This window comes from Oncorhynchus tshawytscha, linkage group LG26 (assembly GCF_018296145.1).
Source record: "Oncorhynchus tshawytscha isolate Ot180627B linkage group LG26, Otsh_v2.0, whole genome shotgun sequence".
Lineage (NCBI taxonomy): Eukaryota > Metazoa > Chordata > Actinopteri > Salmoniformes > Salmonidae > Oncorhynchus > Oncorhynchus tshawytscha.
In genome coordinates this window covers 20376289-20399076 of record NC_056454.1, presented here as the reverse complement: position 1 = coordinate 20399076, position 22788 = coordinate 20376289, and the positions used below count along the sequence as shown (strand labels likewise).

Genomic DNA, 22788 nt, shown 5'->3' with positions numbered 1-22788 from the left:
GGATTAAGTCGTTTTTTCCCTCATCAATCTACACACAATACCCATTAATGATTAAGCCTCATCCCATCCTATAGGTTATGGGGCGAGCCTGTGAATCTGCGAGAGCAGCACGATGCCCTAGAGTTCTTCAACTCTCTAGTGGACAGTCTGGACGAGGCTCTGAAAGCCCTGGGTCACCCAGCCATGCTCAGTAAGGTGCTGGGTGGATCCTTTGCTGACCAGAAGATCTGCCAGGGGTGCCCACATAGGTAACTCAAACACCTCCATAGGAACAAATCTAAGATCAGGGATATCTTGGCAATTCATAACGTCAACCATTATGGGGGAGAATGTGAAACTGACTTGAGATCTGGTCTAGGGGCAAAATGGACCAATGCTTATTGTTCACGCATCTCAGGGTAATTGATTTGAAGATGTCCATTTCTGCAGAGAGAGAGATTTGTTTGTAGTGGTTTTATATGAGGTTGCTTCAGTGTTTAGTCTCCCTAAACATCCAGGTTGCCTCTCACCATTTTCAAATGTTCTGTCTTGACATGTTCCAGCATAACATGTCTTTGTCACTACCTACGTCACAACCTTATCTGCTTCAATAAAATACAAAGTGGATAGCAGGATGGAGACCAGAGGTTATGATTAAGGTATACTTAAATTTAACGCCCCCACAATCCACGCCTCCAATAATTTCCCAGTGTGCCTTGCCTTTTTCAATTGCGTTATGGAGTTACCCCCATTACTATATTTGTTAGTGACAGAGACATTGTTGAAGTCTTTCATTTGCAGTCCTATGGCCTTCACCAAGTGAATATTTGCATGAAAATCCGTCACCAATTGGATGGAAACCTAGCGAGTCAAACCATTTATGAGACTATACAGTGTTGGTTGAAATGAATGTGGATATTGTGTGTGCTACAGGTATGAGTGTGAGGAGTCGTTCACCACTCTGAATGTAGACATCAGGAACCACCAGAACCTGTTGGACTCAATGGAGCAGTACGTCAAAGGAGACCTGCTGGAGGGTGCTAACGCATACCACTGTGAGAAGTGCAACAAGAAGGTGAGAATAATGTTTTTCTTATCAGATCTTACAATTGAAATGGACCAATAGCCTTTTTTCCTAACCAGCTACATTCCTATAGGCTTTCCAGGGTTGTAGCAAAAGCCTGCTTGCCCAGTAGGTCTCCAGGAGGAGGGTTAGCTTAGGCCCCCTGACCAGAAGGCTAGTAGCAGTAACGTGTTTGCTCGTCTCCCCCCACCCTCCAGGTGGACACAGTGAAGCGGCTGCTGATCAAGAAGCTTCCCCCAGTGCTGGCCATCCAGCTGAAGAGGTTTGACTACGACTGGGAGAGGGAGTGTGCCATCAAGTTCAACGACTACTTTGAGTTCCCCAGGGAGCTGGACATGGAGCCTTATACAGTAGCCGGGGTGGCCAAGCTGGAGGGGGACGACGTCAACCCAGAGAACCAGGTTAGGGATGGCATGAAGATGACACAGATTATTACATTGTGTGTAGAAATACGGAGTAAATGTCTATTTTAATGATTTCATAATGTTGTAGTTGACGTTCTAACATTTCAGATAGTTGAAATGAGAAATATTTTATGTAAATTAATTCAGATGGGATCCCATTTGAAGGGACAATTCACTCCAAAGAATCAGTGTCAGATGTCTTCATACCTCACTTTGGAGTGAACTGTCCCTTTAAACGAACCAATTAAGTTTTTCACTTCAACATCAATTATTGTGTCCTGCCCTCAGGTGATCCAGCAGAACGAGCCCTCTGAACCAGAGCCCCCAGGCAGCTCCAAGTACCGCCTGGTTGGGGTTCTGGTCCACTCAGGCCAGGCCAGCGGCGGACACTACTACTCCTACATCACACAGAGGAACGTGGGTGGGGCAGACGGCGAGCGGAACCGCTGGTACAAGTTTGACGACGGCGACGTGACGGAGTGCAAGATGGACGACGAGGAGGAGATGAAGAACCAGTGCTTCGGAGGGGAGTACATGGGCGAGGTGTTTGACCACATGATGAAGAGGATGTCGTACCGGCGTCAGAAGCGCTGGTGGAACGCATACATCCTCTTCTACGAGCGGATGGACTCACTGGACAAGGACAGTGAGCTGGTCAAGTACATCCAGGAGCTGACCATCTCGTCCTCGTCCAACAACAAGCCGCCGCACCAGGTCAAGATGCCCGGTGTAATCGAGTGCAGTGTGCGCAAGCAGAATGTGCAGTTCATGCACAACCGTATGCAGTACAGCCTGGAGTATTTCCAGTTTGTTAAGAAACTTCTGACCTGTAACAGTGTCTATTTAAACCCTCCGCCAGGTAACTGGAACACACACACACACACACGCTTCAGAATACCTCCTTTTGAGTTTTAGAGCTCTTCTCGGGGTGGGTGTTGCTGCTACTCTGAGGTTTTGTTTGTCTCCTTTGTTCTCCCCTGTTATTTCCCCTGCTAATGTGTACAACCCAAGAAGTGAGATTGATATTACTGTGATTTGCCTTTTTCATTTGTTTACTGTGAATGACCCAACCTCTCACCTTAGTACCATAACAAGGCTTTTAATCACCGTAACAGCGACACGACTTTTGCTTTAATAGCAGATACTTTCATTCCTCTCAATATTTAAAAAGATGACAAAGCCCCCCTCGTTTTAATCTTACCACTGGTAACACTGTGTTGGAGATGTATTCAACTTCACCGCCCCCGTAGAGAGTTGTATGAAGAATGAAAGTGTAGGATGTCAGAGCTGAACGTAACGTTGGCTGACTGTAAACTGCAGCAGTTTCCTCTGCCTTCTGCATTATTAATGCAGCCAGCCAGCCAGGCCACAGTGTACTGCTGTCTGTCTGTCTGTTGCACGACAGGCACAGGGAAATGAACTGACTACTGCAGGGTTAGCCATCAGTGTAAAAGCACTTGGTCGGGATGAATTGCTTCAGCTCGTGTGTGTGTGTGTGTGTGTGTGTGTGTGTGTGTGTGTGTGTGTGTGTATAGGAGGGGAGGTTTGTTAGGATGCGTTTGTTCCTTTTTAGTGTCTTGTGTGCAAACGGACAACTGTTCTCGTCAATGTCCCCAATTTCAGCCTCTCATTTAGGAGTAAGCAGCAAATTAGGTCATACGGCTCTATTTGAACAGTGATGAGATTCTCGGATTCGGCTCCAGTGACTGACTCTCACTAACTTTGAAATTGAAATATTTCGCTCTGTGAAGCTCAGGAATAGTCTCTTGCTGAATATTATTCAATACCAACTTAATCCTTCACTAATTTGCATTTAGAGAAGAAACATGAATTTTCTTTCCTTTTTTCATTGAAATGTTCCATTTGGAACTTTAATACTAATTTGTGACTGAAGTCTGAAGCAATGTTTATGTTGTTTGGTTGAATCAGGACAAGACCATCTACTGCCTGAGGCGGAGGAGATGGCTATGATTAGTGTTCAGTTGGCTGCTAAGTTCCTATTCAGCACTGGGTTCCACACCAAGAAAGTAGTGAGGGGGCCCGCCAGTGACTGGTGAGTACTGTCTGTCTCACCTTTCAACTTTGACCTGTGTTCAGATGTTGACCTGAGTGAAGGATGTTTGTTTTGTTATTCTATGTTTTGTTATTCCTTTCTATCCCTGTCTCATCAATCTCCCCTTTCTCCTCTTCACTCTTTATCTCTACTCTCCCTTGCATCATTCTCTCCCCTTCTGAAACTACCCCTGCTTCCTTCATCTGTTGACGCATCCCTCTCTCCTCTCCCCTTTCTCTAATCACGTGTGTATCTCTCTCTCTCCATCCCCAGGTATGATGCACTTTGCATCCTGCTGAGACACAGTAAGAATGTACGCTACTGGTTTGCACACAACTTCCTGTTTGCCTACACCAACCGCTTCTCCGAGTACCTACTGGAGTGCCCCAGTGCCGAGGTCCGGGGCGCGTTTGCCAAACTCATCGTCTTCATTGCACACTTCTCCCTGCAAGACGGACCCTGCCCCTCCCCCACTGCCTCTCCTGTCGGAGCTTCCACCCAACCACAGGTGAATGGGCTGGTTCTCCTATTCCTAAAACACAAACTGTCAGGATGGTGTTCAGTAGGCATGAAACGGGTGAAACATTTTGAAACAGAGCAGGTACTACCTGGAATTGTCCAATAAGAACTCTTGTTTTCAGCTTCTGTTTTCAAATGTTACCCCCCCCGTTTCATGCATACTGAGCATTACCCCATACAAGCAACTTTTCTCTGTTCTTGTGGAATATGTTTTAACTTCCCCCTCTCTCTCTCTCTCTCTCTCTCTCTGTCTCTCTCTGTGTGTGTGTGTGTGTCAGGCATGTGATAACCTGAGTCTCAGTGACCACCTGTTGAGGACTGTATTGAACCTGCTCAGGAGAGAGGTGTCAGAGCACGGCCGACACCTGCAGCAGTACTTCAACCTCTTCGTTATGTATGCCAACCTGGGTAAGGAACACACACACACACACACACACACAGCCTGCCATACACACCTGCTCTCTCAACCCCTTGAGGAAGAGTATGGCTCACTGGCTATTAATTTCTCTTCTTGCCTCGCTCTCCTTCTCTTCCTTATACCCTCCCTCCCACCCTTCTCCAGGGCTGGCAGAGAAGACCCAGTTGTTGAAGCTGAGTGTCCCAGCTACCTTCATGCTGGTGGCTTTAGACGAGGGGCCTGGCCCTCCCATAAAGTACCAGTATGCTGAACTAGGCAAACTGTACACCGTAGTCTCCCAACTGGTGCGCTGCTGTGACGTGGCCGCGCGCATGCAGTCCTCCATCAATGGTGAGTTCACTCAGGGGTGAGAGGTCGTGACCTATGGTCAACGGACAAAGACGAACCAGTAACACCTGAGTCATATTCATTGTCCTTCTCTCTCTCCCTCTGTCTCTCTACATCCAGGTAACCCCCCTCTCCCTAACCCGTACGGTGATGCCAACCAGACCACCCCGGTGATGCCCGTGCAGCAGCTGGTGGGAGAGATCCTGTTCGTAAGGACCAGCTACGTGAAAAAGATCATTGAGGACTGCAGCAACTCAGAGGAGACGGTCAAGCTGCTGCGCTTCAGTTGCTGGGAAAACCCCCAGTTCTCCTCCACTGTACTATCAGAGCTGCTCTGGCAGGTAAGTGTTAAAACTGGTGAAAACACAGATGGACACACACACACTTGTTTTTCTGTCCTCGTGGGGACCTACAATTTATTTCCATTCTAAATCCTATTTTCCCTATACTTAACACCTAACCCCTTAGCTTTTGTCCTCGTAGAGGCGTGTGAAGTCCCCACAAGGGACAATTTTCCTTGTTTTCCTATCCTTGTGGGTACTTTTGGGGATTTCAGGTCCCCACGAGGGTAGAAGAGCAAGACCACACACACACACACACCCCCACACAAACTAGACAGGTTTTACAGATATAAGTATATATATTTTTAGGGGGTAGGTCAGCTTTAATATTACAGATAGATTGTGGCTTCTATCACTGTAATTGTCTGCATCATTTCCAATCCCCCGTATCTTTTTTTGTAAATATATACTCTACTGTTCAAAAATTTGGGGTCACTTAGAAATGTCCTTGTTTTTGAAAGAAAGGCACATTTTTTGTCCATTTTAAAATGACATCAAATTGATCAGAAATACAGTGTAGACATTGTTAATGTTGAAAATTACTATTCTAGCTGGAAACGGCAGATTTTTAGAAAAAAAAAAGAAGAATAAATGATGGAAAATCTACATACAGGCGTACAGAGGCACATTTATCAGCAACCATCACGACTGTGTTCCAATGGCACATTGTGTTAACTGATCCAAGTGAAGAGGCGACTCCGGGATGCTGGCCTTCTAGGCAGAGTTCCAAAGAAAAAGCCATATCTCAGACTGGCCAATAAAAAGAAAAGATTAAGATGAGCAAAAGAACACAGACACTGGACAGAGGAACTCTGCCTAAAAGGCCAGCATCCCGGAGTCGCCTTTTCACTGTTGACGTTGAGACTGGTGTTTTGCGGGTACTATTTAATGAAGCTGCCCGTGAAGTCACATTTAGAAGTGTTCCATACAATAAGGAGGTGGGAAACTATTGCATCTCAAAAGCCCCAAGTCTCCTCCTCCTACAATCAATTTCTCCGACTGGTCTTTATGTCTTCATATTGGACATATTTCCGTTAATAAGATGTGTGCTAGATCTTATTGATAGTGTGTGTTTTGTTATCCCCCAGGTGGCGTACTCGTACACCTACGAGCTGAGGCCTTACCTGGACCTGCTGCTGCAGATCCTGCTCATTGAGGACTCCTGGCAGACTCACAGGTAGGTCAGACCCAGGGGGCAGCATCATATCTTTGCTCCTCACTTTGATCTGGAAAGGGTCACTCAGTGGACTCAGGATTTTTGTCCCAACCTAGTGTGAACTAGGGCTGTCAAAGTTTATCATGCTTCTTCTTCACTAAACGGAACCTTTTATTTAAGGTGCATGTGTTTCCACACGGAACACATCGACAATCAATGGTTGCGCCTTTACATAGCTGAAGACTGTGTGCCTCTAGCCAAAATCATGTAGAAGTTATGCACAATATTACCGGAGCTAAGTTTTTTTCTTTCTGCTGCAGATTTGTGCGCCTATCACAGGCTTTTTTAACCTACTGGCAGGACACAATTTTTTTGGTTTTATAACATTGTTTAGCTAGCTAGTCATGTTAGCTAGCTAGCTAGCTAGCTAGCTAGCTAGCTACCAACCGGATAACTTGACCACTGTCTAGGCTATGCACAAATTTGGATGGCACAGGAAAAACTGAAAAGGAATAGGCTACTCAAAGAGATGCTTCAATGGTAGGCTGCATATGCAAGAGTGGGGTGTGTGTGAGGGTGTGGGAGGGAGAGTGTAGGCCTATGTGTGTAAAGTTATCTGAACAGTACAGGGTTTTCATAACATTGTTGGACACGTTTAAAATCTCTTTGTTCTTTGTATCCATAGAGACAGTTATTTTTTCCTATAGTTACACTCATTTAGAATGCCTGAAGCTTTAACAGTACTTAAAGGTTAAGAGGGTGTGTGTGCATTGATAAGAGGGTGTGTGTGCATTGATAAGAGGGAGTAGGCCTACTTAAACATTGGGAGCATTGGATGTTAGTGACTTTTTTTGGTGTTTATGTTGAAAATGCTATTAAAACATAATTTTGTGTTTCCATCCATTACAATCAAAGCATAGTCTGCCTGTAATTCAATGCACTGCTTTTAAAATAGAATAGATCTTTATCTAGGGCCAAATTTGAGCAAATTCAACATTTGTGATTAACTAATTACCTCAATTTTTTATTATTTTAATTGTGGGCTGGGACAAAAAATGGCACACCCTGTAGCCCTCTAGGAATGGCTGGTTTCCCTGTTTGGAATTTCGTCTCTGGTTGATTTTCTGTTGTGCCAACATCATCATTCCCGCTCTGTTTTTTCTCTCCCTGCTTGGTTGTGTAGGATCCACAACGTGCTGAAGGGTATACCAGATGACAGGGATGGCCTATTTGACACCATCCAGCGCTCCAAGAACCACTACCAGAAACGGGCCTACCAGTGTATCAAGTGCATGGTAGCCCTCTTCAGCAACTGCTCTGTGGCCTACCAGATACTACAGGTATAAGAGACACAACTACACTATGCTACCATCTGAATTAGGGATGGGCATGAGTAATCTAGTACTCAAACCAACTTCAAAGCTCCATCTTTAACCAAAGATCTAAATGTTTTCAAACACAAACTATTTCGTGGAATGTGCATTGTGGCTGCCCGAACGGGCAAATTACATTTTGTCTTGAAGACGACATTAATTTGCTATGACTCTCGTGTTCCATTTGTGCATTTGCGGGGCATAACAAAAAAGGAGGCCAAGCATTGCACAATTTTTCTCCCTAAATTCCCTTTCCCCTCCGTGTGTCATTCACTCAATTGCGTTCCGACTGCACCACACACACACACACACACACACACACACACACACACACACACACACACACACACACACACACACTTACACACGTGCTGAGTGCACACCCAAGATCCTGTTTGGCCCATGCCTATGAAAAACATATCTAACTGATGGGATACACAAGCTACATTCCTTGCCAAATGACTACAGCTTTATCACAAATTCAAAATGGACTGGTTGATTGAAGTAGGAAAATGTGTTCCAATAACGTGCAGCAGTTTTGGAATAATTGCGTCCCGTCTATTTTCCGCTTAGGCTACTTTGCGAACTGCTAGTATATAATTGGTTAGTCTAGGCTATAACCCCCCTAAACATAGACGGGTTCCACACTGAAAATACACTAAAACATTTGTTTATTAAGACAAAGAGCATATTTTCATCAGAATCATTAAGCATAGGCCTACTCACCAAACCGATGTCGCGGCCGTAATTAATCACCATGCAGTGTTCAATGTGGAGTTGTTCATCCATTTTAGAAAATTCCAAAGAACGGGCAGAATGTACAAAGTTGGAACGTCTGTATACAGTGGGACAAAAAGGTATTTAGTCAGGCACCAATTGTGCAAGTTCTCCCACTTAAAAAGATGAGAGGCCTGTAATTTTCATCATAGGTACACTTCAACTATGACAGACAAAATGAGAAAAGAAAATCCAGAAAATCACATTGTAGGATTTTTTATGAATTTATTTGCAAATTATGGTGGAAAATAAGTATTTGGTCACCTACAAACAAGCAAGATTTCTGGCTTTCATAGACCTGTAACTTCTTTAAGAGGTTCCTCTGTCCTCCACTCGTTACCTGTATTAATGGCACCTGTTTGAACTTTTTATCAGTATAAAAGACACCTGTCCACAACCTCAAACAGTCACACCAAACTCCACTATGGCCAAGACCAAAGAGCTGTCAAAGGACACCAGAAACAAAATTGTAGACCTGCACCAGGCTGGGAAGACTGAATCTGCAATAGGTAAGCAGCTTGGTTTGAAGAAATCAACTGTGGGAGCAATTATTAGGAAATGGAAGACATACAAGACCACTGATAATCTCCCTCGATCTGGGGCTCCACGCAAGATCTCACCCCGTGGGGTCAAAATGATCACCAGAATGGTGAGCAAAAATCCCAGAACCACATGGGGGGACCTAGTGAATGACCTGCAGAGAGCTGGGACCAAAGTAACAAAGCCTACCATCAGTAACGCACTACGCCGCCAGGGACTCAAATCCTGCAGTGCCAGACGTGTCCCCCTGCTTAAGCCAGGACATGTCCAGGCCCGTCTGAAGTTTTCTAGAGAGCATTTGGATGATCCAGAAGAAGATTGGGAGAATGTCATATGGTCAGATGAAACCAAAATATAGCTTTTTTGGTAAAAACTCAACTCGTCGTGTTTGGAGGACAAAGAATGCTGAGATGCATCCAAAGAACACCATACCTACTGTGAAGCATGGGGGTGGAAACATCATGCTTTGGGGCTGTTTTTCTGCAAAGGGACCAGGACGACTGATCCGTGTAAAGGAAAGAATGAATGGGGGCATGTATCGTGAGATTTTGAGTGAAAACCTTCCATCAGCAGGGGCATTGAAGATGAAACATGGCTGGGTCTTTCAGCATGACAATGATCCCAAACACACCGCTCGGGCAATGAAGGAGTGGCTTCGTAAGAAGCTTTTCCTGGAGTGGCCTAGCCAGTCTCCAGATCTCAACCCCATAGCTCCATTCCGTTACTTTCTTTTTTATTTCTTTTTTATTCTGAAAAACTCCCCAGTCCTTAACGATTACAAGCATACCCATAACATGATGCAGCCACAGCTATGCTTGACAATATGGAGAGTGGTACTCAGTAATATCTATTTGGATTTGCCCCAAACATAACACTTTGCAAACAGGATGCATGTTTTGGAATATTTTTGTTCTGCACATGGTTCCTTCTTTTCATTCTGTCAATAAGGTTACTGTTGTGGGGTAACTACAATGGTGTTGATCCATCCTCAGTTTTCTAATTTCACAGTAATTAAACTAACTGTTTTAAAGTCCCCATTGGCCTTATGGTGAAATCCATGAGCAGTTTCCTTCCTCGACGACCACTGAGTTGGGAAGGATGTCTGTCTCTTTGTAGTGACTGGGTGTATTAATACACCATCCAAAGTGTAGTTAATAACTTTACCATGCTCAAAGGGATATTCAATGTCTGCTTTTTATTTTTACCCATCTACCAATAGGTACCCTTCTTTGTAAGGCATTGGAAAACCTCTGGTCTTTGTGGTTGAGTATGTGTTTGAAATTCACTGCTCGACTGAGGGACCTTACAGATCACTGAATGTATGGGGTACAAAAATGAGGTTTAAAATAAAAAATAAAAAATCATGTTAAACCCTATTATTGCACACAGTGAGGTCATGCAACTTATTGTGACTTGTTAAGCACATTTGTACTCTTGAACATATTTAGATTTGCCATAGCAAAGGGGTTGAATACTTAATAAGTAAACATTTTGATACACTATACTTGCTTGTTTTGTCTCACAAACTCGAATTAGGCTAACTATTCTAATTTTAACAACCAGGAAATGGCGTAGCGAATTCTGCATAGTGTATCTGTAAATGGCACTTGCTTATTTATTGACTGAATATTCACTGAGTGTACACAACATTAGGAACACCTTCCTAATATTGAGTTGCACCCCCTTTTGCCCTCAGAACAGCCTCAATTTGTCAGGACATGGACTACAAGGTGTCGAGCATTCCATAGGGATGCTGGCCCATGTTGACTCCAGTGCTTCCCACAGTTGTCAAGTTTGCTGGATGTCCTTTGGGTGGAACATTATTAATACACACAGGAAACTGTTGAGTGTGAAAAACCCAGCAGCGGTGCAGTTCTTGACACACTGAAACCGGTGCACCTGGCAAGTACTACAATACCCTGTTCAAAAGCACTTAAATATTTTGTCTTGTCCATTCACCCTCTGAATGGCACACATACACAATCCACGTCTCAATTGTCTCGAGGCTTAAAAAGCCTTCTTCAACCTGTCTCCTCCCCCCATCTACATTCATTGATTGAAGTGGTTTTAAGAGGTGTGCTCGTGGCTTTCCCCTGGGTTCACCTGGACAGTCCATGTCATGGAAAGAGCAGCTGTTTCTATTGTTTTGTACACTGTGTATATATGGGGCAATTGAGCAATTACGATTTATCTGTAATGGTTAGACAAATTAGGCATTGTTGGCATAGTCCTATAGATAAATGTGATTTATTTAAATTATTTTTTTTATTGCGGGACTTGTATTCTAAAAATACAGGCCTTGTGTTCTATACTAAACAAAAATATGAACGCAACATGTAAAGTGTTGGTCCCATGTTTCATGAGCTGAAGTAAAATATCCCACAAATTTCTTCACATCCTTGTTAGTGAGCATTTCTCCTTTGCCAAGATATACCAATGCTGTCAGGTGGATGGATTATCAAGAAGCTGATTAAACAGCATGCTCAATACACAGGTGCACCTTGTGCTGGGGTACAATAAAAGGCCACTCTAAAATGTGCAGTTTTGTCACACAACACTACAGATATCTCAAGTTTTGAGGGAGGGTGCAATGGGCATTCCCGTAGCCAGCATGCCAATCAGAGCTGTTGCCAGAGAAAATAATGTATATTTCTCTACCATAAGCCGCCTCCAATGTCATTTTAGAGAATTTGACAGTACGTCCAACCGGCCTCAGAACCTCAGACCACGTGTAACCACGCCAGCCCTGGACCTCCACATCCAGCTATTTCACCTACTGGATCGTCTGAGACCAGCCACCCGGACAGCTGATGAGTTTTTGTAAATAAAAATAAATAAATGTATCCTTTATTTAACTAGGCAAGTCATTTAAGAACAAATTCTTATTTACAATGACGGCCTACTCCGGCCAAACCCGGACGACGCTGGGCCAATCGCCCTATGGGACACCCAATCAACAGCCGGATGTGATGCAGCCTGGATTCGAACCAGGGACTGCAGTGACGCCTCTTGCACTGAGATGCAGTGTTTTAGACCACTGTGACACTCGGGAGCCCAGAAACTGAGGAGTGTTTCTGTCTGTAATAAAGCCCTTTGTGGGGAAATCTCATTTTGTTTGGCTGGACCTGGCTCCCCAGTGGCTGGGCCAGGCTCCCCAGTGGGGTGGGCCTGTGCCCAACAAGACTCACCCATGGCTGCGCCCCTGCCCATAGATAGCCCTTCATTGATCTTTTTATTTTATGTTTTAAAATGAAATCATATTTTCAGGATTCAGAATTGCAACGGAAGGAAAAAGGTAATTCATAAGCACTCTTAGTAATAGTATGTGTTTCTCTGTCCTGCAGAGTAACGGGGACCTGAAGCGTAAGTGGACGTGGGCAGTGGAGTGGCTCGGTGACGAGCTGGAGAGGAGGCCCTACACAGGGAACCCTCAGTACACCTACAACAACTGGTCTCCCCCAGTCCAGAGCAACGAGACCTCCAACGGATACTTCCTGGAGCGCTCGCACTCCGCACGCATGACCCTGGCCAAGGCCTGTGAACTCTGCCCTGAGGAGGTAAGACTCACACCAAATGATGCACACACACACAACACAAAGGTAATACAGTAGTATCTAACATGGATGCATGGCCGAAATGGTAGTAGTTGAAGTAGAGAAAGGTCCGTATTGGAAAGTCCCTCCAAAAAAGTGGTGTCTTTTTGAAGGATGCATCATTCTGACCTTGTTGGTTTTGACCTACAGAGTTAAAATGATGTAATGTGGAGACGCGGAGCTTGCCTGTTGTAATAATAGTGTTAATGAATTTGTAAAACAGAGCAGTGTTGATTATGTGGGACCTCAATATGCAGCAATACATAAACTATACCATTTTCTTTGTGATGTATTGTTAACATGTTGACGCTAACCATCTGTTTTTTCACTCTTCTCTGTCTCAAGTATTTTCAAGTGTTACTGGAACTGAATGTTTTTAAAGCTATGGTTGAGAGTTCCAAGTTAGCGCAAAGGTTATTTTGGAAACTGTGAACTGTAATCTGCTGGGAAATGATTTCTTAAGTATTTTTGTAATCTTCAGAATTTATACATGTTTTTACTATAGGCAAGGGCTTTGAGTTTTTGACACATTTTAGTTCCAGTTTATACGCCCATAATATATTGTAAGCTAACATTATTACAATACTTTTTTTCTATAATTTCCCTTATTTGTGTTACAAAGTTGTATTTGCTGAAGCTCGGTGTACATTATGTCCAGCCTAATTGATCCTTATCATAAATAGCGATATGATAGAAATGAAATGATATGCTACTTTAAAACTTTTTTTTTTTAAACGAAGAAATCCACTTGAAAGCATCGTTTATTGACACCTGTATATATTATGCAATGATATCAATTATGCTATTTCAAACTAGTGTCACTTAACGAAGCACGGTGAGGCGGTGTCTGAAGAAGATGCTGCCATGCGGAAATCGTCCTCGCCACAGCAGCTTTTGCCAGGGGAAGGGACAGGACAGCAGCACACTGTAAGCCCTCATATATAACCGCCACAGCCACCCTTCTCCTCCTCCACTCTCTCTAGATGTTCCATACAGGGCGATGTTACTGCTGTCCACTAGCACAGTGACACGAGGAGAGTAGCCTGGGCAGTAACAACACACACACAGTCTGGAGTATTGGAGCAGGACAATAACAGATGGCAGTGACGAGATGTCTGCTCGGCTGTTTGCGTGCTGCTCCCAAAAGTGATTTTGAAATTTTGTGATGGTGCAAATGATTCAACCAAAAAATCCTTTCTGAGTATCCAGTAACTGACAATGCAGCCAACTCCAGGTTCGTAGGCAGAGACTGGAGATAAATGTATCCTAGTAGAGAATTAATAGAGCCAAACTCCAACAGGTCAATTCTAATGTTGAACCATCACCAACTATGAGCAGCAAACAGAGAGCAAACGTTTCCTCTTTCCAGTCCGGTAGCAGTGTCCCATTGGTTACCTAAAGCAGCACTGACTTCCTGGCTTCCCTTACGTTTTACTGGTTCTCCATCTCAATGTAACACTGTTAATCCAATCGATACCGCTTGTTCCTCCTCCCCAAAGCAAACTCAACCTGCGGTGTGACTGGCCTTATGACACAACTGATCGAAAACTCTTAGCCTTGGCTATAGTGGATGATGAGGTGCTAGCCTAGTGTTGATGTCATGTAGTGTACTTACTGTGTGTTCAAGTGATGTTGTTTTTGTGTTGAGACTAGGTCTACATAGGGGCAACCTGTTGTTTGTGCATCAGCCATGTAATGGCATGTGTTAATATATTGCTAATCAACAGGACTCATTGAACAGTTCACGTCTTAATGTTGATTGTATTTTTTAAAATATACATTTTTTAAACTCCTTTTTCTCCCCAATTTCGTTTTATCCAATTGGTAGTTAGTCTTGTCTCATCGCTGCAACTCCTGTACGGACTTGGGAGAGGCGAAGGTCGAGAGCCGTGCGTCCTCTGAAACACAACCCAACTGCTTCTTGACACAATGCCCACTTAACCTTAAGCCAGCCGCACCAACGTGTTGGAGGAAACACCGTACACCTGGCAACCATGTCAGCATGCACTGTGCCCGGGCCCGCCACAGGAGTCGCTAGTGCGCGATGGGACAAGGACATCCCTGCCGGCCAAACCCTCCCCTAACCCGGACGACACTGGGCCAATTGTGCGCCGCCCCATGGGTCTCCCAGGCGCGGCTGGCTGCGACAGAGCCTGGACTCTAACCCAGAATCTCTAGTGGCACAGCTAGCATTGCAGTGCCTTAGACCACTGCGCCACTCGGGAGGCCCATGTTGATTGTTTTTATCGGAAACTTTGCCTTGCATACAGTTAGAATTGTAACCCATCTATATGCATGTCCAATTTTATAATAAATCTGGACAGATGGACTCACTAGTTTAGAAAAAGCATGTCTTTGGAGCACAAGTTTAATTGACGATAGGCAGCACCTACTTTACCCACACGTTATTGTAGGATGACAATAGGGGTCTGTAGTAGTATTGAGTGCATGTTTTCAGGCACATTTCCAGTACAATACGTTTGTTATATCATCAACCTACCTCTACCCCACTTAGACTAACACACAAGCTGTTCTCTATCCCTGGTTTGTCTGGTCACATGTTGTAATGTGTTCAGCTGGATGTTGTAGTGTGTCAGTCTGTCTTTATAAGCAGACCGAATCATGATAGACACAGGGCCAGTTGATGCAAGCACAAAGATGCTAGTCTAAAGATAACACTGGCCTAACCGCCACAGAACTATCATGGATTGAACAAACTGAAAGCAGTGTGTTTAAATCCTTCAGTTTTTCTCGGATCCAGTGCATTCGCATCTAGTATTAGACCCTTCAAATTAGCCCTTATCAACATTATAAGAACAGCTCTGGCCCCAGTCCCGTTGGTGTTATATGGAAACATGAGCTTGTTAAAAGCATGTCTCCCACACTGTGGAGAAGCTCGCTAGCGGAGAATAACACCCACTCACATAACAAAGTCTCTTTTCTATTTATACCTCTGTCAGTTGATATTATTACATCCAAGGCTGTCACACTCTCCTAACACAGCATGTGCCTCGCTTTCATCTCATTCAGTTAAAATAGGCTAAAGTAGGACAACGTTCCCATTCAGTGCAAAGGCATATTAACAGACTCTTTGGTCTGCTATTGGGTCCATAGACTTGAGCTGTGTGTGAATGTTGGTGTTAGGTAGAAAAATGCATTGGGAATAAAACTATTCTTTGACTTCATTTCCCAGGAGCCCGATGACCAGGAAGCCCCGGAAGATCAGGACACCTCCCCTCCAGATGACATCTCCCTCTACCCTCATTCGTCTCCGGGGACTACGACACAGTTTCAGCAGGTACACATCTACTATATTGTAGAAGTAGCATGATATTTAGACTTTTAAGGAGCCATGTAAACAGAGACTTCTCAACAATTGAAGAATCTATGGCAGACATTTTGGGTCAAGTTCCATCGCATATCAGTAGTTTAACAAAAAACTGATTGTTTTCTCATTCCCCAGCAGAACAACCACCCCCACGGGCAGCCTTACACAGGCCCAGCTGCCCAGCACATGAACAACCCCCAGCGCCCCGGCCCTGTCCCTTCCTCTGCCCCAGTCCCAGGCCCTGCGCCCGGCACAGGCCCACAAGCACAAGACAACTGGGAGAGCACTGAGGAGGTCCCCTCCACCACCTCCTTGGCCCCTGCTCCGCCTAAGGAGTAACACCGGCCCTCCCCTCTGCTGTGCCTCCATCGTCCTGCTCTCTTTCCTCTCGTCCTCCAGTCGACCGACCGAGCTCCTGATCGGGGGCCTCAAGGGCACGGCAGGGCAGGGCCAGGCTTCACAGCTCCTCTCCAGGCCCCTACTGTGAGTCTCTCCCCCTCCAGCCTGCTCCTGTGCTGCCTGTCTGGAGGGGGGGTGCTCTCCCCTGGGTTCTTATGCCCTGCAGACTGGGGCCTGGCTGCTGTCAACAGCAGTGGGGTAATAAACATAATGACCCAGGCCTGACGATGCTGATGCGCTTGTCTACATGACGGAAAGGTGTACATAATATGTTCATGTTTTGACTGTTCAAAAAATTAATCCCCCGCAATAGCGTAACTTTGTCAGGTTTGCTGTTGGGAGATAACAAAAAAATAAAACGCTTAAGAGAACTCCTTTTTGTTTTATCACCCATGCGCAGCAGTGCGATTTGGTCTGACATCAGTTACTGGTCATTCACCTTTAGGAGGACACATATTAAGCTCCTTGACAACCTCTTGACCCATGCCAAATCAACTCACGTGCTGGGGTTTTAGTGTGAGACATGGAATGGTTGGGTGAACTTTTACTGTGTTTTGGTTGATGTGAAAAAGTGATGCAAAATTGTTCTGGCACTCTCATTGCCTTTTATTTTTGTTCTGGTAATCCAATCCTTTCGGAAGCTATAGATAATATGCTGTAACATTTAGCATGGCTTCTCACCAGAATAGCGTAGCGCAAGGGGAAATGTCATCCCAACTGATGTCCTTAATCCTAGAGGACACTTCCTTTAGGCTTTTTTAATGCTCATCTACCCCTTGTTGAACCAATGTAAGAATAAGTGGCTTTTCAATTGCTCATTGTTAAAATCCTCCAACTTCACATTCGGCGGTCAGTTTAGTTTATCTATAGGAATTGAGAAAATTAAAAACATATGCAACAGATTTGCTCTGCCAGGCTACCTGATGTGTACTAGACTGTGGTTTGCTTCTGTATCTTTTTGGTAGAGCCTAGTCTTAGACGACCGCTACCATTCATTCATGGAGCTCACCGGGCGGCAGCATCGGAGACCTCTCCCTCCAGGGAGAATGGGAACACAGTAGGGTTAGAAGATATCGGCTGGTTAGTCATGTTGCAACTTGAGCTAAACGTAAACATCAGTAAATACTGTATTTAATTGGTAAGTTTAACCGTGTATTTTTTGGATTTGTCAAATACCAAATACTCCTGCAAATGAAAATATTCTGCACACCGTATTATATTTAAATATTTTGCTCTTATTTTATAGAATTTATTTTGTTGTATTTCACAAAAAAAAATATTTGATTTGAGGAACATTTGTCCGTGTTATTTTTAATGGAGATTGACTGAACAGAGTTCTGCGCCCAGTTTGCCGACTTTTGTTTTGGCCATGGTGTGACGTTGAATTCTGGAGCTACAGTCGCGATGTGAACTTTCAGGAGGTTTTGTGCACAGAAATATAAAATAAAAAAAGCATTGCCCTTAGCAGATAAAGAACATGGAATCTTGACTGTCTTTTGTATATATGCAAATACATGATGCACATTGAAAAATTACTATTTACTTTCTGGGTGCTCAGGATGTGCCTAAAACTAAATGGCCAATACCTACATACATGCTTTGCAGTGTATTGAACTTGGGCTTATAAAATGCAGCATACTAGATCGGACCTTGTGATACCATGATTAAGCTCCCTTTATTTGAACCATGTCTTAATTCATTGTTGGGAAAAACTATTTGCAAAATGTGTGCTTCGGATAAATGCCATTAAGCAGACGAATTATGGTGATCCGGCCCCATCAACCGCACTCAAATCTACTACACTTTTATAAAATGTAACCCTCACTGCTAGATGAGTGCTACCAAAAACAAAGCGAATTGTCCTCGTATCCAACTCCATGGTTACAAACACTGGCGCTACAAAAGGAGTCATAGATCAGCTTCCTTGGAACATTTTATTGTAAAGGGAATTAGTTCTCCTTCTCCGTGACAGTCTTTGTTCCACGCAGTCTGCCTGTACGACGGGCAGCAATGAGACCGACCTTGCGACCAGCGGGTGCATCCCTCCTGATAGTTGAGGGTTTTCCAATATGCTGGTGGTTACCACCACCGAAGGGATGTTCAACAGGCTAGAAAGAAGTTAGAAACATGTTAGCAAAGGGCCATTTACAAACATCAGGTGCAGAGAAGATAATTAGTTTTCCAGAGATTGAGGTAGAACATAAGATTTTTAAACATAGGGCTGGATGAAAATGCCTGAACCTACCCCAAAATAAATATGCAGAAGATTTCATTTCCACTTACATTCATGGCCACACCACGGACACGTGGCCAGGAGTTCCTCTTGGCCTTGTACTTGTGGTAGGCACGACCGGCCTTCAGGATGGGCTTGTCAATACGTCCACCTCCGGCAACCACACCTGAAGCCCAGAGGAGAGAGAACCATTAAGCATTGGACAGGATTTCCTACCTAGGCAATATGCTCTGAAAGCAACCATGTCAGGTGCGATGACCTGTATTCTTAACAGCAAATCAGAATTGTAGCCACTTAAGTTTCTGGTCTCTAGCTTAACCATCCGCCTACAAACGACCAGTCACCAAATCGATCCAAAATACAGCATACAGTGCAGCTGGAAATCAGAGCAGATTCCTTACACTTCAAGGATCCAAGAGAAGGTCGTTAACTTGACACAATCTTTTTTATTTTACCTAACTAGGCAAGTCAGTTAAGAACAAATTCTTATTTTCAATGACGGTCTAGGAACAGTGGGTTAACTGCCTGTTCAGGGGCAGAACGACAGATATACCATGTCAGCTCAGGTGTTTGAATCACTGGCAAAGGTTTGTGGTCAAAGATCAAAATGTAGGTCATGCATCTACCTCTCCCCATTAAATCAGAAAGCATCAGCAAACATGTCATATTTTGTGTTCTTACCAACAACAGCTCTGTTAGCAGAAGCAATGACCTTCTTGGAGCCAGAGGGAAGCTTGACTCTGGACTTCTTGGTCTCTGGGTTGTGGGAGATGACTGTGGCGTAGTTCCCAGACGCCCTGGCCAGCTTGCCCCTGTCGCCAGGTTTCTCCTCCAGGCAGCAGATGATGGTTCCCTCAGGCATGGTGCCCACAGGCAGAACATTACCAATGTTCAGCTGAGCTGAGAAGGGAACATTTATTAAGGTACCAGGTATTCACATTGTAGTTGGAGATTAGATCCTAAGAGATGACAACTGCCATCTAACCAGCATAGTATGTGTTAGACACAGGGTTAACCTGTAGGCTGCCAAGTACGTGTCAATCTCCATTCCTTACCTTTCTTGCCACAGTAGATGAACTGTCCGGTGTGGATGCCCTCAGCAGCAATGAACAGCTCAGTCCTCTTCTTGAACCGGTAGGGGTCACGGAAAGCCACCTTGGCAAGGGGAGCACCACGGCCAGGGTCATGGATAATGTCCTGAGAGAGGCAAAGGTCAGGTCCAAAGCAGATGGATGTTACACAAAATAAACTACCTAAAAGATTGCACGGCAAACGCAACTTTGGACCTTGTAGAAAACATATTTTAACAGCAAAAGCTATTGTGAGAGCGCTTACCTTTACGATTCCCTTGATGTAACCATGACGTTCTGCAAAGTCAATGTGTCTGAGTTTAGCGGCACCTTTTCTGTGCTTCACGTGGGCTTTGAACACGGAGCCGGCACCTTTTCTCTGTCCCCTGATAACACGTCCCATCGTGACTGGAAAGAAAAATTGAGAGTATTCTGTTAGAGCCAGGATAAAAGTAGAGATTTCTACAGTTCAACAGATATACTAGCAATAGCCTACATGATAGCAAGTTACGCCATATTCATGAATGTGTAACGTTATATAGCTACTATTATTTGTATTTGCTCAACAAATACCTGCCACTTGCCGCAGTTAGCCACTGAAGAAATGTACAGTATCTACCTAGCTAGTTAACCAACGAACTCTGAAATCAAGTAGGGATCCTGTTCTGCAAGAAAGGTGAATTGATAACTGAAAACTTTATATAATAAAAATAGACAATACACTTGCGTGTATGGTTGCTAGCCAGCCATCATGCTGATTTTCCTAGCATGCCAACACTAGTTAGCTACCTCTAAAACTTAAAACGCCAACACACTCACTACACTATACAAGTTCATCCAACTAGAAACCATGCACATAAACGTTGGGTAAAAGCTATTGTGAATTATTCTACAGCAACTGCCCGGCGGCTCTACGGTCGTGATAAATACAGAACGTCTGAACAAATCACCGAACCAGAAAATCGAGCTACCAGCGGCTAGTGACCAACTACTGTAAGGTACACCAAAACGACAGGCCATGTCACTGCACACCCATACACACACCACTCATCCAAGAATTAAAACGCAATAATCACATTTTGTCGCTTAAATAATAAAACGACTATACTTAACAGTGTTTATTATATATATTCTGGTTACATTTTCGAGAGGATGATAGGATTTTAAACCAGATTTAACTCGGATTATGTGAAGAGAATAAAATCGCCATTCCCCTACCTAAACCCCGATGACGGAAAGAGGAAGAGTCCTACGATTTCTTCCGGTGAAATATACGGTGGGGCTGATGGGAACAGTAGGCACGTGTTTTTTTTGCTGCTGTGAATTAGATTGCCCAACAGATGGCAGCAGATCATTAGCAGACATCTATTTGTGTTTGATAAAGCTTCCATTGCTTTACACACACGGACTACAGAGCAGGACGCATCCAGGGATGTCTCATCATGTAACTTCACGATTTAATTCCCTTTCACCTCCGTAATTACACTCATTTTCAAGTGTTAATGTCATGCACAAAAGTACAGTGAAATGCCTTACTTGCAAGCACTAAACCCAACAATATCGTAACCAATATCAATGTAGTACTAAAAAGAACATAAAGTAGAACAAAGAGCGATGTTCCACTACTCAGAAAATATGAATATCTAAACACATACAATTTCCCAATTTTTTGCCCTTTAACACTGAGTTCACTGTCAGGTTAAATAAGGTTGTTGACATTCCCAAAAAGAGGTAGGCTAAATGCCTGGTCTGGAGGATTGACCTGTGGGACAGACAAGGTTTGCGTTCTTCTGCTCAGATGTTGCTGATGCATGCCATATCTTACAATGCCTGAATAGGTATTTTACGCATCAGCAAACCACATCATATGGTATAGCAATCTGGTGCGCAACCGAACAGTCAATGACATGGCATGCAATCATTGGGTGATGCATGCAACGACTGATTAAGGGAACACGGCCAATGATTTCATCTTCCCAACTCCTGCTGCTTCCCTTCATCCCTGTCTGTGGCTTGCTATTATTCAAATCTTCCACAGGTAAACTCTGCCACACAGCCTATTACCTCTGATTAACCTGATCCCCTCAACACAGGGCCTGACTAACGCATTTGGGGCCCGGGGCACCGGCCTCTTTTTTTGTCTGGAAATCAGCTAACTTCCTGAATTTCAACACATTTTGCCATGGTGCAGAGAGAAAAATGTGCAGTTTTATAACACTATTCTAGACATGTTCTTTCCTTATATCACTGAGCTAGAAGATAGAAGGGAGGAAGGAAGAGGTGAAGAGAGATAGAAAGGGAGTGGCAGAGCAAGAGAGGAGTCTGAAGAAGGCATTAGGCCATGTAAGAAAATAGCCTCTTGTTGTATTTCGTCCTCTCCTTATCTGTACTGACCTGGCAGGACAAGGGGGAAATCAAATCAAATTGTATTTGTCACATGCGCCGAATACAACAGGTGTAGACCTTGCAGTGAAATGCTTACTTACAAGCCCTTAACGAACAATGCAGTTTTAAGAAAAATACCAAATAAAGAAAATAAATAAAAGTAACAAATAATTAAAAGGCAGCAGTAAAATAACAATAGTGAGGCTATATACAGGGGGTACCGGTATAGAGTCAATGCGCGGGGCACTGGTTAGCCGAGGTAATTGAGGTAATATATACATGTGAGTAGAGTTATTAAAGTGACTTATTTTATAGATAATAACAGAGAGGACCAGCCGTGTAAAAGGGGGGGGGGCAATGCAAATAGTCTGGGTATCCATTTGATTAGATGTTCAGTAGTCTTATGGCTTGCGGGTAGAAGCTGTTTAGAAGCCTCTTGAACCGAGATTTGGCGCTCCGGTACCGCTTGCCGTGCGTTATCAGAGAGAACAGTCTATTTTTTATAATTTTTATTTCACCTTTATTTAACCAGGTAGGCCAGTTGAGAACAAGTTCTCATTTACAACTGCGACCTGGCCAAGATAAAGCAAAGCAGTGCGACACAAACAACAACACAAAGTTACACATGGAATTAACAAATGTACAGTCAATAACACAATAGAAAAAATCAATATACAGTGTGTGCAAATGAGGTAAGATTAGGGAGGTAAAGCAATAAATAGGCCGTATTGGCGAAGTAATGACAATGTAGCAATTAAACACTGGAGTGATAGATGTGCAGAAGATGAATGTGCAAGTAGAGATACTGG

The 22788-nt window shown here is 43.9% G+C and overlaps 2 protein-coding genes across 9 annotated transcripts in view; one reads left to right on the top strand and one right to left on the bottom strand.

Annotated features, from left to right (window-relative positions):
• LOC112225329 (probable ubiquitin carboxyl-terminal hydrolase FAF-X) overlaps positions 1 to 17769 on the top strand; it is an 86772-nt gene extending 69003 nt beyond the window's left edge. For 4 of the 7 annotated variants that reach the window (XM_024389190.2, XM_024389189.2, XM_024389186.2 and 1 more), the window contains 15 exons: positions 75 to 248; positions 913 to 1054; positions 1261 to 1464; positions 1756 to 2326; positions 3397 to 3520; positions 3794 to 4028; positions 4318 to 4447; positions 4602 to 4787; positions 4905 to 5125; positions 6214 to 6302; positions 7465 to 7621; positions 12316 to 12528; positions 13381 to 13491; positions 15758 to 15862; positions 16028 to 17769. In XM_024389190.2, coding sequence (XP_024244958.1) covers positions 75 to 248; positions 913 to 1054; positions 1261 to 1464; positions 1756 to 2326; positions 3397 to 3520; positions 3794 to 4028; positions 4318 to 4447; positions 4602 to 4787; positions 4905 to 5125; positions 6214 to 6302; positions 7465 to 7621; positions 12316 to 12528; positions 13381 to 13491; positions 15758 to 15862; positions 16028 to 16231 — 2866 coding nt within the window. In that variant the 3' untranslated portion in view covers positions 16232 to 17769. The remainder of the gene's footprint in view (positions 1 to 74; positions 249 to 912; positions 1055 to 1260; positions 1465 to 1755; positions 2327 to 3396; positions 3521 to 3793; positions 4029 to 4317; positions 4448 to 4601; positions 4788 to 4904; positions 5126 to 6213; positions 6303 to 7464; positions 7622 to 12315; positions 12529 to 13380; positions 13492 to 15757; positions 15863 to 16027) is intronic. The other 3 variants (XM_024389193.2, XM_024389187.2, XM_024389188.2) reach the window with 2 other exon arrangements.
• Positions 17770 to 18211: 442 nt separating this feature from the next.
• On the bottom strand, positions 18212 to 20836 carry rpl8 (ribosomal protein L8). 2 transcript variants are annotated; one of them, XM_024389195.2, is made up of 6 exons: positions 20813 to 20836; positions 19860 to 20002; positions 19580 to 19721; positions 19206 to 19424; positions 18575 to 18690; positions 18212 to 18399 (listed from the first exon to the last, which is right to left on the bottom strand). In XM_024389195.2, the coding sequence occupies exons 2-6, from the start codon at positions 19995 to 19997 to the stop codon at positions 18241 to 18243; spliced, it is 774 nt and encodes a 257-aa protein (XP_024244963.1). In that variant the 5' UTR covers positions 19998 to 20002; positions 20813 to 20836; the 3' UTR covers positions 18212 to 18240. The 2 variants fall into 2 exon arrangements, with proteins under 2 accessions (XP_024244963.1, XP_024244962.1); XM_024389194.2 differs by having other exon boundaries at positions 20735 to 20815.
• Between the last annotated feature and the right edge of the window lie 1952 nt (positions 20837 to 22788).

Excerpts from the sequence above, each read along its gene's own strand:
- rpl8 (XM_024389195.2), bottom strand. The coding sequence starts at position 19,997 with ATGGGACGTGTTATCAGGGGACAGAGAAAAGGTGCCGGCTCCGTGTTC. Across the intron at positions 19,722-19,859 it reads ACATCAAGGGAATCGTAAAG|GACATTATCCATGACCCTGG; the intron begins GTAAGCGCTCTC and ends TGCCTCTCTCAG. Across the intron at positions 19,425-19,579 it reads CATCTACTGTGGCAAGAAAG|CTCAGCTGAACATTGGTAAT; the intron begins GTAAGGAATGGA and ends TTCCCTTCTCAG.